The sequence below is a fragment of the Pleurodeles waltl genome, chromosome 1_2 (assembly GCF_031143425.1).
Source record: "Pleurodeles waltl isolate 20211129_DDA chromosome 1_2, aPleWal1.hap1.20221129, whole genome shotgun sequence".
In the NCBI taxonomy this organism is placed as follows: domain Eukaryota; kingdom Metazoa; phylum Chordata; class Amphibia; order Caudata; family Salamandridae; genus Pleurodeles; species Pleurodeles waltl.
Window position 1 is genome coordinate 981,383,421 of NC_090437.1, and position 17,997 is coordinate 981,401,417.

General features: G+C 42.8%; 1 protein-coding gene across 12 annotated transcripts in view; it reads left to right on the forward strand.

Annotated features, from left to right (window-relative positions):
- Positions 1-17,997, forward strand: part of FRYL (FRY like transcription coactivator) — a 1,894,812-nt gene that overhangs the window by 430,918 nt on the left and 1,445,897 nt on the right. For all 12 annotated transcript variants that reach the window (XM_069201557.1, XM_069201569.1, XM_069201550.1 and 9 more), the window contains 2 exons: positions 15,191-15,359; positions 16,165-16,257. In XM_069201557.1, coding sequence (XP_069057658.1) covers positions 15,191-15,359; positions 16,165-16,257 — 262 coding nt within the window. The remainder of the gene's footprint in view (positions 1-15,190; positions 15,360-16,164; positions 16,258-17,997) is intronic.

The window sequence follows — 17,997 nt, forward strand, 5'->3', positions numbered from 1 at the left end:
TTTACTATTATTTTGTGCTTTGAGTCTCCTTCCAGTTAGTGACAAATGGGTGTGAAACTAATGCTGGATCCCAGAAAGCTAAACATTTTCGGAAAGTAGACAAACTTCTGAATTCAGCAAGGGGTGATTTGTGTAGATCCTACAAGGGTTTCCTACAGAAAATAACAGCTGAAATAAAAAAAATATTGAAATTGAGGTGAAACAAAAAGCAGCCATTTTTCTACATGTTTTACTCTAACTTTTTCCTGCAATGTCATATTTTCAAAAGCAATATACTGTTAAATCTGCTAGACTCTTCTGGTTGCGGGGATATATAGGGCTTGTAGGTTCATCAAGAACTCTAGGTACCCAGAGCCAATAAAGGAGCTGCACCTTGCAACGGGTTTTCATTGAATACCGGGCATACAGCAATTAATTTGGTGAAATATAAAAAGTGAGAAATGGGTATGTAGGAGGCTGGCCTGGCTTGTAGTGGGTACCAGAGGTACTTACACCTTGTGCCAGGTCCAGTTATCCCTTATTAGTGTAGAAGAGGTGGTTCTAGCAGCTTAGTCTGATAGAAGTTAGCTATGGAAAAGCAGCTTAGGCTGAACTAGGAGACATGTAAAACTCCTACTATACCACTTGTATCATATGCACAATATCATAAGAAAACACAATACACAGAGTTACTAAAAATAAAGGTACTTTATTTTGATGACAATATGCCAAAAGTATCTCAGTGAGTACCCGCAGTATGAGGATAAGTTATATACACAAGATATATGTACACAAACCAAGATTAGGTAAGTAATAGCAAGAAAAGTAATGCAAACAGTGTAGAATTACAATAGATTGCAATAGGAGCACATAGGTAAAGGGGCAACACAAACCAAATACTCCAAAAGTGGAATGCGAACCACAAATGGACCCCAAACCTATATGAGCTTGTAGAGGGTCGCTGGGACTGTAAGAAAGCAGTGAGGGTTAGAAAAATAGCCCACCCCAAGACCCTGAAAGGTAGGTGTAAAGTGCACCTACTACCTCCATAGAGCACAGAAGTCGTGATAGGGGGATTCTGCAGGAAAAACAAATACCAGCAATGCAACAACAGTGGATTTCCAGGCCTGCGTACCTGTAAGGCAAGGGGACCAAGTCCAATAGACGCGACAGTGTCGAGAGTGGGCAGGAGCCCAGGAAATGCCAGCTGAGGGTGCAAGGAAGCTGCCACCTGTTGGATGAAGCTTGTCTGCAAGAAAGAAGAGGACTAGGGACTTCTCCTTTGGAAGACTGATGTCCCAAGTCACGATGAAGCTTGCAGAGGTGTTCCCACGCAGAAAGACCACAAACAAGCCTTGCTAGCTGTAAGGGTTGCGGTAGAGGTTTTTGGGTGCTGCTGTGGCCCAGGAGGGACCAGGATGTCGCCACTTGGAGGAGGAGACAGAGGGGACGCCCAGCAAGTCAGGGAGCCCTCACAGAAGCATGCAGCACCCGCAGAAGTACGCAGCACCCGCAGAAGTACCTGAACAGGCACTTAGAAGAAAAGTGAACCGGAGTCCACGCGCAGTCACAAAAGGGAGTCCCATGATGCCGGAGGACAACTCAGAAGGTTGTGCACTGCAGGAAGGAGTGCCGGGACCCAGGCTTGGCTGTGCACGATGGAAATCCTGGAAGAGTGCACAGGAGCCAGAGCAGCTGCAAATCACGCGGTACCCAGCAATGCAGTGTAGCGTGGGGAGGCAAGGACTTACCTCCACCAAACGTAGACTGAAGAGTCACTGGACTGTGGGAGTCACTTGGACAGAGTTGCTGAGTTCCAAGGACCTCGCTCGTCAGGATGAGAGGGGACCCAGAGGACCAGTGTTGCAGTCTTTTGGTGCCTGCGTTAGCCGGGGGGAAGATTCGGTCGACCCACAGGAGATTTCTTCAGAGCTTCTGGTGCAGGGTGAAGGCAGGCTACCCCGAGAGCACGCACCACCTGGAAACAGTTGAGAAAGCCGGCAGGTTGAGGCGCTACAATGTTGCTAGTAGTCGTCTTGCTACTTTGTTGCGGTTTTGCAGGCGTCCTGAGCAGTCAGCGGTCGATCCTTTGGTAGAAGGTGAAGAGGGAGATGCAGAGGAACTCTGGTGAGCTCTTGCATTCGTTATCTGAATAATTCCCAAAAGCAGAGACCCTAAATAGCCAGAAAAGGAGGTTTGGCTACTAGGTTAGGAGGATTGGCTACCAAGAGAGGTAAGAGCCTATCAGAAGAAGCCTCTGACGTCACCTGCTGGCACTGGCCACTCAGAGCAGTCCAGTGTGCCCCCAACACCTCTGTTTCCAAGATGGCAGAGGTCTGGGACACACTGGAGGAACTCTGGGCACCTCCCCTGGGAGGCGCAGGTCAGGGAATGGTCACTCCCCTTTCCTTTGTCCAGTTTCGCGCCAGAGCAGGGCTGGGGGATCCCTGAACCGGTGTAGACTGGCTTATGCAGAAATGGGCACCATCTGTGCCCATCAAAGCATTTCCAGAGGCTGGGGGAGGCTACTCCTCCCCCGCCTTCACACCTATTTCCAAAGGGAGAGGGTGTAACACCCTCTCTCTGAGGAAATCCTTTGTTCTTCCTTCATTGGCCAGGGCTGCCTGGACCCCAGGAAGGCAGAAACCTGTCTGAGGGGTTGGCAGCAGCTGCAGTGGAGACCCCGGAAAGGCAGTTTGGCAGTACCCGAGTACTGTGCTAGAGACCTGGGGGATCATGGAATTGTCCCCCCAATACCAGAATGGGGGTTACAATTCCATGATCTTAGACATGTTACATGGCCATGTTCGGAGTTACCATTGTGACGCTACACATAGGTAGTGACCTATGTGTAGTGCACGCCTGTAATGGTGTCCCCGCACTCACAAAGTGCGGGGGAATTTTCCCTGAACGATGTGGGGGTAACTTTGCACCCAACTTTCACTAGGTGAAGGTTAGACATATAGGTGACTTATAAGTTACTTAAGTACAGTGGTAAATGGCTGTGAACGTTATTTCACTCAGGCTGCAGTGGCAGGCCTGTGTAAGAATTGTCAGAGCTCCCTATGGGTGGCAAAAGAAATGCTGCAGCCCATAGGGATCTCCTGGAACTCCAATACCCTGGGTACCTCAGTACCATAAACTAGGGAATTATATGGGTGTATCAGTATGCCAATGCGAATTGGTAAATGTAGTCACTAGCCTGTTAGGGACAAATTTGGAAAGCAGAGAGAGCATAACCACTGAGGTTCTGGTTAGCAAAGCCTCAGTGAGACAGTTAGGCATCACACAGGGAACACATGCAGGGCACAGACTTATGAGGACTGGGGCCATGCCTGTCAGGGTCCCAGTGACACATAGACTAAAACAACATATATACAGTGACATATGGGGGTAACATGCCAGGCAAGATGGTACTTTCCTACAGGGTATCAAGAAAACCTTTGTATTTCCATACTGGCACAAGATAAGATGTTGAGAAGCAGTGGCTATTTGCACATCTCTGAATTCCGGGTGCCCATACTAGCATGTGAATTACAGGGCATTTCTCAAAAAGACGTCTTTTTTACACACTGTCTTACATTTGGAAGGAAAAAATGTAGAGTAAGAAAAGGGGCAATAACACTTGTTGCTTGGGTAGGCCTAATGCTCGCGACAGAAAACGCAACATGGACACAACATTTTTACTTTGAAATCTGACATGTTTCTTGCAAAGTGCCTAGCTGTAGATTTTGGCCTCTAGCTCAGCCGGCACCTAAGGAAACCTACCAAACCTGCACATTTTTGAAAACTAGACACCTAGCGTAATCCAAGATGAGGTGACTTATGGGGCTCTCACCAGGTTCTGCTACCCAGAATCCTTTGCAAATCTCACTTTGGGCAAAAAACACTTTCCCCTCACATTTCAGTGACAAAGTTCTGGCATCTGAGAGGAGCCACAAATGTCTTTCCACATGCGTTCCCCCAAGTCTCCTGATAAAAATGGTACCTCACTTTGTAAGGAAATGCCCCAAAACACAAGGTGGACTTTCCCAAAGAAAGCAGAGCTGTTGTTTTGCAAAGTGCCTAGCTGTGGATTTTGGCCTCTAGCTCAGCCAGCACCTTGGGAAACCTAGCAAAACTGTGCATTTTTTAACACTAGACACCTAATAAAAATAGGCAGATCTGCTCCCAAAGGTGGCAAAAATGGCCTAAAATAAATTCCAAAACCCCCCACCCCCCAGGGGATCTACCCTAGCTTAAGTGGTCGCTACCCTTGTGTGAAATTGATACAAAAAAATAAAGATCCCTGGTGTCTAGTGGTTTCTGCCCCCCATGGGGACAGATTGTCCTAACAAAAATAGGCCGATCTGCCCCCAAGAGGGCCAGAAATGGTCTAAATACAATTTGCCCCCCAGGGGAGCAACCCTTGCCTAAGGGGTCTCTCCCCATATATGAAAAAAACAAAAGTAAACATAAACAAAAAGATATCTCTGGTGTCTAGGGGTTTCTGCCCCCCCTGGGCTTCCCCTTTCATCCCAGCCCACAGAGGGAGCACTCCCTCTGAGCTCATGTGCCAGGATGTAATGGTTACGTCCTCAGCACAGGAGCACTGTGTTGGCGGATGTAACCATTATGTCCCCGTCACAAAAAGGGTTAATAACAGCAATTCAGAACTGCTAACAGTGACAGGGATCTCATATCTATCCTACCAAGTAATATTAAAAGGTTCTCAATCTCCTTGCTTACATAATGAACATATTTGGAAAAAAATTCAGTCATGTCCCACTTCATCAGTATTTTTTTCTCTATTGGGTTGAAAACGGAGAAACTGTAAACTCTACAAAAATGAACTACTGTACTAGTTTAATTACTTAATTTTTCCTTTAAATGTGAACATGCTTTAGGTGATAGTTTGTAAAATGATGTGACCAGTAAGAAAGCCAAAGTTGTTGGTCTTGAAAGAACTGTGCCTTTGCTACCTTGCACCACAATCTGTTCTGCATAATTTTCACCCTCCCACCCCCATTAAGATTTTTAGGTTGAGCATAGCAGCTGCTTTTCTGACATGTTGGTATGTATCTGGGTTTTTAACCACACCCACGTATTCATGGGCTCGTCTTTCAAAAATCCTTTGTTTTCCTTGGTAACTGCTTTACGTTTGTCACTCCACAACACGAATAGCTCCAACGCGAGTAATTGCAAGACCTGTTGCATTGCAAATGCTTGTTTGTGCATCTTCCAAATCAGAATATAGTCTCTTGTGTGGCAGCCAGGAGGATGTCAGACTGTAAGATGTCATCCAGACTGATTTGTTCAGTTTAGTTGAAACCCAAGTGACTTACAGGTCATTGATCATGTAGCATAGTCCAGTTGTTGTGGCTCAAGGTTTGTACCTTTGCCCAAAAGATGTCGATTTACCTAGGCAATATATCTAATAAGTCTCCCATCTCACCCTTACATTGCCAGTAAGTACGAAATGGCAGTGTTCTCAAGTTGTTCAGCTTTTAGGGAGCCACAGAACCATCAGTATTACCCTAAATTGAGATTTCTCTTTGGCAGCAGTAATATATACTTTGAATGGAGCTTTCTAGCTATTGGTTCAATTCTGGACAGCCTGAAGTTTGGAATCGGGCACTATGACCCGAAGGTCAAGTTGTCTGTTTGTTGGACATAATAGCTTATTAAGCCTGGCACAAAGCTACCTCTCTTGGAAAGATTCAAAATTAAGGATTTCAGGTCAGGGATATCCGCTTTTGTGCATTGAACACATGCTTTAAAAAATTATGAAACCTTACATTTCCCTCAATTAGGCAAAGGAAAGTGGTAATGATTTTTCAGATAGACCATTAATCACTGTTCCTCTTTGTGCCCACTTTTCCCAATCAAAGATTTTTCAACTTAATTAAACCTTTTTGTTTTTTCCACACTTAATCATCCTGCAAACTAGCAGTTTCAGTTAACATCAATGCTTGGCCATTGTCAATTAAAATCCTTCATAAAGATTTCAGCAGTTATAAGTTTTTGAATCATGACTACAGTGATGTTGCCAGAAGTGCCAAGATCTTTCTTAAGTTCACCATTTTGGTAACTGACTCCTCAGTGAAACTTCATGGAACCATTGAAATTCCTGTCTGGCAATAAAGCCAGATAGCTATAAAAATTGAGGTGGTTAATTCCACCTGAAGCTTCTTCCTGTTTACACTACTTCTGTGCTCTTGCATTCATGCCTTGAAGTTACTTTTCAAATGACTTGTAAAAATTTACCAAGAGACAAGATACATGAGACTAAAAGAACCTTCTTTTCCAACACAGTGTCAGGAATTTGGTTAACAGCTTGAAAAACCTTTAAACGTAGGCATACTAGGTTACACTTTCTAGGTTTTAATGTTTCTAGCCCAAATATTTGACAACTTTGAGGGACCATCACTGACCCAGACCTTGTGATCATGTCTTTGATGCTGAAGGCAACATGAATAAGAAAGCCACAGTCCTTGATTTGGAAAGAACCAGGCCTTTGTTATCTAGCACCACATCCTTGTCTGCTTAAATGTTCTTAGTTTTGCTCTGAATGACTGGGTATCCCATCTGTGTGTAATCGTTTGTCTACAAAGCACAGAAATAAAAAAAATGAAATGCTATCATCGTCTGCTGCCATGTTAAATTCCTCATTTTCTACATGAACACCCTCAGTATTATTTCCCTATCTTATCTTGCGTAGCATGGGGCTCCAGAAATGATGGTAGCAGGATAACAAACCTACTTGCCTTGTGCCTTTTCTTAAATCAAGAGTCAGAAGCAGTCCCAAGAGTCCTGTCTTCTTCTTTGTTACTTGTCCTTATTTTACTGTATTGACCTTGCCTCTTGAGCTGAAGACCAGATAAAATGGCATCTCTTACGTGCTCCTTTAAAAATCACCATAAGATCTTTTCTAATTACTTGTATGCTTCTTGGGCCATGGGTAGCCTCCGCTGAATCAACAGATGTAGTCTTTTCATACACATGACATAATTGCAAGGAACTTGTCCCTGAGAGATGACATTTTAAAAAGCAAGATTGTGCTGGGTTAATATTTTGAATAGTTAAATTATAACTTGAGAACTTTAGGTTGTTTACCGTCCATATTTAACACTGTGAATAGGCAGTGATCTTAGGGACATCTAAGGCTCCTAATCAGCTTTACTTCTGTTGTTGGCTCCACTGCACAACCCTCAGTGTGATCAAAGTGACTAGTCAGTCACTGCCAATGAAGTCTTAGACTAAGTGAGGTGGTGCATGCTTTCATAAACTGATGATTACTGGCCCTTCTAGTAGTTTAATGCAAAAGTTTGAATGTTTCCGGCATTGAGAAGAGATACTCCAATGACTGCTTTTCCCAATCACTAGTGGTTGACAAGTCAATCTAGAAGCTATAGATAGTCTGCCCTAATTGAGTTCAGTCTAAAATTGTGCGTAAAGGTTTTTCATCCTCTACTAGCTTTCTCCTTAGTCACCTTATGCCTTTCTCCATTTTTAATACTGCATCAGGCACTCTACACTTTATCTTAGCTAAACAAGTTTTCTATTTATGCTGCCACCCTTTTACTCAGTAACTTAAGTGATGATGGCCATAACCTGCCTGGCTTGCCATAACCGTGATTTGATGATCAATCAGATAAATTTTACTTCTAATAAAAATGTTTGTTTATGTATCCATATTTTGCTCATTTTATTTGTATTTATTCTTATTTATGGTTTTATGAAAAAATAAGTTGTAACTCAAATGTTTACACATTTACACTTGGGTACTGGATGGATTTTAATGCCATCTCAAGCCATATCTAAGTTATTACTTATGCACTTGAACATCTGTTGCTCTTTAAAGAATCATTAGAAAACTCCGCTGCCTGTTAACCTGCCCATCTTTAGTCATTGTTGGCCGTATTGAAAATCAGTTGGAACAATCCTAGTTTCTGTTTGCATTCACAATTAAAAATAAATGAAGACAGAGACATACATGGATTTCTGTTGCATTGGTGTGCAACTATCAGTAAAAAAAAAAAGGAAAACTGGGAGCGTTAATAGATGTTCAATTCTCTAATCACTCTTACGTTATCCAGGAAATGCAAGATTTCTTTTTTGTTGTCATCCTGCTTCTTGTGAAGTGAGACAGAAAAACTGATATTAGCATGATTAGGAATGCAGATAGGTTCTATGGTAGGGGTCCTGATGGTATGGTGGGTCTTTTGACCCACAGTCATTTTTCAAATATCTCTAAGGAAGGACTGAGACAGATTGAAAAACGTCTTGAAGCTTTTGACTACCCAAACGTCTTCCAAATATAAATATTTTCAAAGTGCTCTTCTGGTTTGATCTCTTATGGCATGTAGCTACTTTCACGGTTGGCTGTACAGTGTGATCTCACTGGGCAAGTTAACCTGTCCCCAAATCCCCCGCCTCTACAGACACTTAGAACCATCTGTGATAGTGCACAAGCTTTATTTTCCTAACGTTTCAGAACCCCGAGGAAACCGCATTGGGGCTCTAAGCCCTCATAACACACATCTTTGTTGCCTTCCTAAATGCGCTATGATCCATCTACCATGACGGTTGTGCTCCCATTCTGCCACCCTAATTGCAACTTTCTTTCAGTAAAATAATCGCTCCTTTCTTTTTGCCCTTTAAGTAGCTTGTCACGACATTAGCTTTCCACCCCTTGTCATGATAAGGTTCAGAATGACGGTCTTAATCTCCTGCAGTCGTATTTCTCACCCTCAACCTTGTGGCATAGTCTAAAATCTTCTTAACGGATGTTTAATCTCCTTTAGATTAAAGGGTAGAATGTGTAGCTTGCTCATTAGTATTTAAAATACTGTGAAGTTCAGAGACATACATTTTGGTTAATACTGTTGCATAAAAACAAAACATCAAGTAAGGTGTAGAAGACCAGGGAAAGGTGTGTAAGCATTTGTCTTCCATTAGATAATTTTGTGTGCTTTCGTGTATGCAGAATAACGGAGGAAACATTCCCACTCAATGCCTAAAGTAAGATCGTAAATAAAACTGGAGCCAATGCCGACAGAAAATATAAGAGGAGCTGCATTGTGTAGGCGGGTCTGCTCTAATTTTGGTCTTCATAGTCTTTCTTTTCCATCTTGTACTTATCCTCAAAACACCTTAAAAATATGAAGTGCTGTGACGCCTTTTTCCTTGCTGGAGTAAACATTTGGATATACGTGTGTGTGTGTGTGTGTGTGTGTGTGTGTATATATATATATATATATATATATATATGTTCGATGGCATGTGTAGCTGCAGATACACATGCTGTGCACATCCCGCCATCTGGTGTTGGGCTCGGAGTGTTACAAGTTGTTTTTCTTCGAAGAAGTCTTTTCGAGTCACGAGACCGAGGGACTCCTCCCATTTTGGCTCCATTGCGCATGGGCGTCGACTCCATCTTAGATTGTTTTTTTTTCCGCCATCGGGTTCGGACGTGTTCCTTTTCGCTCCGTGTTTTGGGTCGGAAAGTTAGTTAGAATCTCGGAAAAATCGTCCGTATTGTTTGCATTCGGTATCGTGTTAGTTACAACAGATCGACACTGACTTTTGAAGAGCTCCGGTGGCCCTTCGGGGTTATTTCAATCCCCCGTCGGGGCCTGGTCGGCCCGGCCACGTGTCTCTTAAAGGCTGATGGAACACGGACCCCATTCTGCTTCTGCCCAAAATGCCATAACAAGTATCAATATACAGATCAGCATCTGGTCTGTAACTTGTTTGTCGCCGAAACAAGGAAGATACTTGTGAAGCCTATCGAGCGTTTCGGTCCAGGAAGACACTAAGAGACCGAAGAGCAAGGAGACTGCAAATGGCGTCGGCGCCGACAGGACAAGAGCGTTTCGAGGAGGAGGAAGAAACATTCTCCAACCATGACTCGGATGAGATCGATCCCGAAGAAACGCTGAAAACCGTGACTAAGACGTCGAAACACAAAACTCACGAAAAAACCACTAAAGCCCAGGGGACGCCACCGCCAACAGGCCATGGCTTAACCCGAAAAATAGGTGACCGATCATCGGCACCGAAAAAGGGCACGCTGGGGACGAAGTCATCCGACTCCGGTCGAGATACCGCCACACAGCAATCTCGGGCTCAAGATAGTGGCTCCGAGCAGGTTCGGCATTGAGATAGCGACACCGAAATGGGTCGGCACCGAGAGACCACGACGCCGAAAGTAAAGAAGGTTTCGTCGGAACCGAATAAAGCAGCCGATAAGGTTTCGATACCGAAACATCCGGCCTCTGAACCGAAAACGAGTTCCTACACTGAGGAACAAGGACTGTCCACACAAATGAAGACACATAGATTTGGACAGGAATTGGAAACAATATAGCCAGACTATACACAAAGAAGGCTCCATATCCAAAAAGAAACAGGGAAGATCAGTACTCTCCCTCCGATTAAAATGAAATGCAAACTTGCCTTTCAGGACAAAGACAAGCAGCCACAGGCAAAGGTGGCTAAACAAGTAACCCTGCCACCATCTCCACAATGCTCTCCGCAACCATCACCGGTAGCCACTCCACCAATGATGCAATCCCCAACTCATACAGGAATGAGTCAAGATGACCCTGATGCATGGGACCTTTATGACGCATCAGTGTCAGATAATAGTCCTGAATGTTATCCAGCTAGACCGTCGCCACCAGAGGATAGTACAGCCTACGCACAGGTGGTGTCGAGAGCAGCGGCATTTCATAATGTCAGCCTGCATGCTGAGCCCATTGAAGAAGACTTTCTTTTTAACACACTGTCGTCCACACACAGCCAGTATCAAAGTCTTCCTATGCTACCCGGAATGCTAAAACACTCCAAACAAGTGTTTGAAGAGCCTGTAAAAGGAAGGGCCATTACTCCAAGAGTGGAGAAAAAATATAAACCGCCACCAACAGACCCCGTGTACATCACACAACAGCTAACACCGGACTCAGTTGTAGTAGGGGCTGCGCGCAAAAGAGCGAACTCACATACTTCAGGAGATGCACCACCTCCAGATAAAGAAAGTAGAAAATTCGACGCAGCAGGCAAAAGGGTGGCGGCACAGGCAGCAAACCAGTGGCGTATTGCCAATTCACAGGCTTTGTTGGCCAGATGCGATAGGGCCCATTGGGACGAAATGCAACACTTTATAGAACATTTGCCCAAGGAGTTCCAAAAGAGAGCGCAGCAAGTAGTAGAAGGAGGACAGAGTATCTCCAACAATCAGATACGGTCAGCAATGGATGCTGCAGACACAGCTGCTAGAACTGTCAACACAGCAGTAACAATAAGGAGACATGCATGGCTGCGTACATCAGGATTTAAACCAGAAATACAGCAAGCTGTGCTGAATATGCCATTCAACGGACAGCAGTTGTTTGGGCCGGAGGTGGACACTGCGATCGAAAAACTTAAAAAAGACACTGACACGGCCAAAGCCATGGGCGCACTCTACTCCCCACAGGGCAGAGGCACATTTCGAAAAACACAGTTTAGAGGGGGGTTTTGAGGACAAAGCACAGAACCCACAACCTCACAGACAAGACCCACTTACCAGAGCCAGTATCAGCGTGGAAGTTTTCGGGGACAATATAGAGGGGGACAATTCCAAAAGAATAGAGGAAAGTTCCAAAGTCCCAAAACTCCTCAAAACAAACAGTGACTTCCTAGTCACACATCCCCAACACATAACATCTGTGGGGGGGAGACTAACCAAATTTTACAAACATTGGGAGGAAATAACAGACACTTGGGTCCTAGCAATTATCCAGCATGGTTATTGCATAGAATTTCTCAAATTCCCTCCAAACGTCCCACCGAAAACACAAAATATGTCAAAACAACATATAGATCTTCTAGGACTAGAGGTTCAGGCATTGCTACTAAAAGAAGCAATAGAATTAGTACCAAAACACCAGAAAGGAACAGGAGTTTACTCTCTGTACTTTCTCATACCCAAAAAAGACAAAACTCTGAGACCTATATTAGATCTCCGAACATTAAATACCTACATCAAATCAGATCACTTTCACATGGTGACATTACAAGACATAATTCCACTACTCAAACAACAACACTACATGACAACACTAGACCTAAAGGATGCATATTTCCATATACCGATACATCCTTCACACAGAAAGTACTTAAGGTTTGTATTCCAAGGGGTACACCAACAATTCAAGGTGTTGCCATTCGGAATAACAACTGCGCCAAGAGTTTTTACAAAGTGCCTGGCAGTCGTAGCTGCACATATCAGAAGGCAGCAAATACATGTGTTCCCGTACCTAGACGATTGGTTAATCAAAACCAACATGTTAGAAAAATGTTAACAACACACAAAGTATGTCATAGAAACTCTCCACAAACTAGGATTCTCAATCAACTACACAAAGTCACACCTTATACCGTGTCAAACACAGCAATACTTAGGGGCGACAATCAACACAGCAAAAGGGATTGCCACTCCAAGTCCACAAAGGGTTCAGGCATTTCACAATGTAATACAGGCCATGTATCCAAAACAAAAAATACAAGTCAAAATGGTGATGAAACTCCTAGGCATGATGTCCTCATGCATAGCCATTGTCCCAAACGCAAGGTTGCACATGCAGCCCTTACAACAGTGCCTAGCATCACAGTGGTCACAGGCACAGGGTCAACTTCTAGATCTGGTGTTGGTAGACCGCCAAACATACACCTCGCTTCAATGGTGGAACAGTATAAATTTAAACAAAGGGCGGCCTTTTCAAGACCCAGTGCCACAATATGTAATAACGACAGATGCCTCCATGATAGGGTCGGGAGCACACCTCAATCAATACAGCATCCAAGGACAATGGGACACTCACCAAAAACAGTTTCACATAAATCACTTAGAACTATTGGCAGTATTTCTAGCGCTGAAAGCATTTCAACCCATAATAAGCCACAAACACATTCTTGTCAAAACAGACAACATGACAACAATGTATTACCTAAACAAACAGGGAGGGACACACTCAACACAGTTGTGTCTCCTGGCACAAAGAATATGGAATTGGGCGATTCACAACCACATTCGCCTAATAGCACAATTTATTCCAGGAATTCAGAATCAGTTAGCAGACAATCTCTCTCGGGATCACCAACAGATCCACGAATGGGAGATTCACCCACAAATACTAAATACTTACTTCCAGAGTTGGGGAACACCACAAATAGATCTATTTGCAACAAAGGAAAACGCAAAATGCCAAAACTTCGCATCCAGGTACCCACAAGATCAGTCTCTGGGCAATGTGTTATGGATGAGTTGGTCAGGGATATTTGCTTACGCTTTTCCCCCTCTCCCACTCCTTCCATATCTAGTAAACAAGTTGAGTCAAAACAAACTCAAACTCATACTAATAGCACCAACATGGGCAAGACAACCTTGGTACACAACACTACTAGACCTTTCAGTAGTGCCCCATGTCAAACTACCAAACATACCAGATCTGTTAACGCAACACAAACAACAGACCAGACACCCAAATCCAGCATCGCTGAATCTAGCAATCTGGCTCCTGAAGTCCTAGAGTCCGGACACTTAGACCTTACACATGAATGTATGGAGGTCATAAAACAAGCTAGGAAACCTACCACTAGACATTGCTATGCAAGTAAGTGGAAAAGATTTGTTTATTACTGCCATAATAATCAAATTCAACCCTTACACGCATCTGCCAAAGACATCGTAGGATACTTACTACATTTGCAAAAGTCAAAGCTAGCTTTTTCTTCCATTAAGATACATCTTACAGCAATTTCTGCTTACCTGCAAATTACGCACTCAACTTCTCTATTTAGGATACCAGTCATAAAAGCATTTATGGAAGGTCTAAAGAGAATTATACCCCCAAGAACACCACCAGTTCCTTCATGGAACCTCAACATTGTCTTAACACGACTCATGGGTCCACCTTTTAGCCCATGCACTCTTGTGAAATGCAATACTTAACATGGAAAGTTGCATTTTTAATTGCCATCACATCTTTAAGAAGAGTAAGTGAGATTCAAGCATTTACCATACAAGAACCATTTATTCAAATACACAAGCATAAAGTAGTTATACGGACAAATCCTAAATTTTTACCAAAAGTCATATTGTTCCACTTAAATCACACAGTAGAATTACCAGTGTTCTTCCCACAGCCATACTCTGTAGCTGAAAGAGCACTTCATACATTAGACATCAAAAGAGCGTTAATGTACTACATTGACAGAACAAAACTAATTCGAAAAACAAAACAATTATTTATTGCTTTCCAAAAACCTCATACAGGAAATCCAATTTCTAAACAAGGCATTGCTAGATGGATAGTTAAGTGCATTCAAACCTGTTATCTTAAAGCAAAAAGAGATCTGCCTATTACACCAAAGGCACACTCAACTAGAAAGAAAGGTGCTATCATGGCCTTTCTAGGAAATATTCCAATGACCGAAATATGTAAGGCAGCTACATGGTCTACGCCTCATACATTTACCAAACACTACTGTGTAGATGTGCTAACAGCACAACAAGCCACAGTAGGCCAAGCAGTACTACGAACATTGTTTCAAACAACTACAACTCCTACAGGCTGAACCACCGCTTTTGGGGAGATAACTGCTTACTAGTCTATGCACAGCATGTGCATCTGCAGCTACACATGCCATCGAACGGAAAATGTCACTTACCCAGTGTACATCTGTTCGTGGCATTAGTCGCTGCAGATTCACATGCGCCCACCCGCCTCCCTGGGAGCCTGTAGCCGTTTAGAAGTTGATCTTGAACATCTGTATATTTGTAAATATATTACTTTAAACTACATTATGTACATTACTCCATTGCATGGGCACTATTACTAGCATACACAACTCCTACCTCACCCTCTGCGGGGGAAAACAATCAAAGATGGAGTCGACGCCCATGCGCAATGGAGCCGAAATGGGAGGAGTCCCTCGGTCTCGTGAGTCGAAAAGACTTCTTCGAAGAAATACAACTTGTAACACTCCGAGCGCAACACCAGATGGCGGGATGTGCACAGCATGTGAATCTGCAGCGACTAATGCCACAAACAGATGTACACTGGGTAAGTGACATTTTCTATATATATATATATATAAACCTATGTTGTCTATTTTCTGCATGCGTCACAGAATGTTTGTAATTATTTTCTCATTTATTTATGACGGTTTTCCCTGTGTTTAGATTTCAAGCAGTTAGAAAGAAGTTTGTTACTGAGTTAAAGGAACTTCGACAAAAGGAACAGAGTCCTCATGTTGTGCAAAGCATCATCAGCTTGATAATGGGAATGAAGTTCTTCCGTGTAAAAATGTACCCTGTTGAAGACTTTGAAGCATCCTTTCAGTTCATGCAGGTATACTCTGTTTTGTAAACTGTGTAGTTGCTACCTTTCGTTTAACTTTCGTTGCATATATATTTTTAACTCCCAAACCGTTTGATTTGCCCATTCCTTATTTTCCATGGATTTGAGGTATAAAAAGCTTTTCTAACCACCCTGCCCCAAAAAATGCATTTTCAGAGCCAACATAATGCACAGTAACAAAGGACATGGTTGTCACAGAGAATGGCTGTTCACTGTGATAGCACTGGAAGGTCCCAGCTGGCAAACACTAAAGCTGTTTTTCCTGCATGCAGGTGGCTGCCTCTCTGCGGAAACGTTTAGTATTTTCCTAGTTTCTTGGTACTATTGCCCCTAATACATTGCAACCACATTTCACAATGTTTGTGAATAAAGATATGTATTATAAGGGTGTGGGAACACACAGCTGGAATGTTAGCACCAGTCCTCATAAATGCATTATGGGATGTAGACTTTATTGTAGTGTTTGTACTTGCCGTCCAATATAGATGCTGCCAATGTTGAACATCTTTTGTTCCTCCAAGAGGTAGCTTTTTATGTAATGTGCCATTTTGGATTTATCCAAGGTCAGAGAGGTAAATTATAATTTATTCTGTAAAGTAGTGATTACATTTTTTCCTTTCGTTTCTGATCATATGAGGCATACTCACTGTACTGTTTTAACTTATGAATTGGAAAGGCTTTGAACAAGCAGCAGTAGAGATACCTTCCCCCATTCATTGAATTATTTGTTATACACAGTACCTTTAAGAAATGTCAAATGTAACAGTCTTATTTTGTGTTCAAACCTTGCATTTAGGAATGTGCACAGTATTTTTTGGAAGTAAAAGATAAGGACATAAAACACGCACTTGCTGGCCTGTTTGTGGAAATCCTCATTCCCGTAGCTGCTGTAAGTATAATGAATCTTTCTGGAAAATATAGTCTGTAATTGTTGCATAAGGAATAGTTTTTACACCCGTTTTGACCAAAATAAAGCTTCTGCGTATGCAGAGGTTTTAGTGAATATATTTTCTTTGACTTCATGTGCATTCATATTCTGTACAAGGCCTGTATTTCACACTGCTTGCTAATGTTTAAGAGAAATAAAAAGGTAATTGCAGGGTTGTTAGTCTGGGACGTCCTGGTTTCTTCCATTCACAGTAACTTCCTTGTGAAGGGATTAGAATTGTTTTTGAAGTTAGTTTTTATTTTTCTTAGAGACATAACACTAAATTTATTATAATAAAATGTTCGTTATACACGTAAGAAAACAAGAAGGCATAGAGGAAAAAAGACACACACACATGCCAAGAAAACCAATGTGAGGACTGCTAATCCATTGTCAGACAGGCTGAAACCAATGGGCTTCATAGGTGTAACTAGGTATGAAGAGGAAGGGACAGACCTGCATAAACCCCAGATTACAATCCTAGACATGGTCAGATTGCAAGAAAGATGTTGATAAACAATAAATGTCTTATCATGCACATGTCTGCCATATAAGATGTATTAAATATAACTTGTGTTCTGTGTTGTCCAAAGTGCTCATTATAGAGTACATAAAACAATAGAATATATACATTTCTTTGTATTGTAACACCATCCTACTGTAATCTAAAGAGAGCCAACAGTTTTATCTTCTATGTTTACTTTACTGAAAAAAAGTTTAATTTGGGGGTTCAGAAGCCCAAATGTGCTACTGCAATAGAGGTCTAATCATGACCAAGGTATAGATGAAGAGGGGGAGTGTATGGCTTATTGTGTGGAAAGAGCTGGCAAGAAAAAACAGAATTTTGCTAGACCTCCTTCTAGAGTTCACTCTGAAATTAGCTGGAGTTGACAAGAATGTGGTTGAGTAATAGTTTTTAAGAGCTCAAGAATAGGAGCTGTATCATGTGCTTCACCTGTGTCATTGAGAGACTGTGCTTTGATTCTTTCGCTCTATAGAAGTAATCCTTGTGGGTCTGGACGGGGCACAGAGAGTATGGTACCCAGAACTACTGAGCATAGCCACAGATCCCAGTCGTACTGCTCATTCGGGAGGATCTTCTGTTGCAGCAATAGGGGATGGTCCTCCCTGTTTAATCTTCACCTTTATGCTTGGAGATTGAGCGTCAGCAGTTGACATCTTTGACCTTCCTCCCAGTTTGTGGCGTTCTCTTGGCAGCCAGGCGTCCCTCCACCAAAACTATATACGCCTGTCGTTGGCATACGTTTGTGGCATGGTGTACCAGCAAGTCTATTGATCCCCTCTCTGCTTCTCTTGCTGAGGTTGTTTTGTTAATCCTTTCTTTAGCCCAGCAGGGCTCTGCTTTGGGCACCCTTAAGGGTTACTTATTGGCTGTCTCAGCCTTTCTTAGATTGCCAGATCAACCTTCCGTTTTCAAAACTCCTATTGTTAGTAGATTACTTAAGGAGCTCACCCATTTGTTTCCTCCCACTCCGTTTATTATGCCTCAGTGGGACCTCAATCTGGTCCTCACTTACTTGATGTGTGCCTGTTTTGAGCCGTTAAACAATTCCCCCTTCTCGCTCCTTCCTCTCAAAACTGTATTTCTTGTTGCCATCACCTCTGCACGCAGTGTGAGTGAGCTTCAAGCTCTTCCTTCTAAACCCCCATTTTTGTCACCCTTACAAAGTGGTGCTTAGT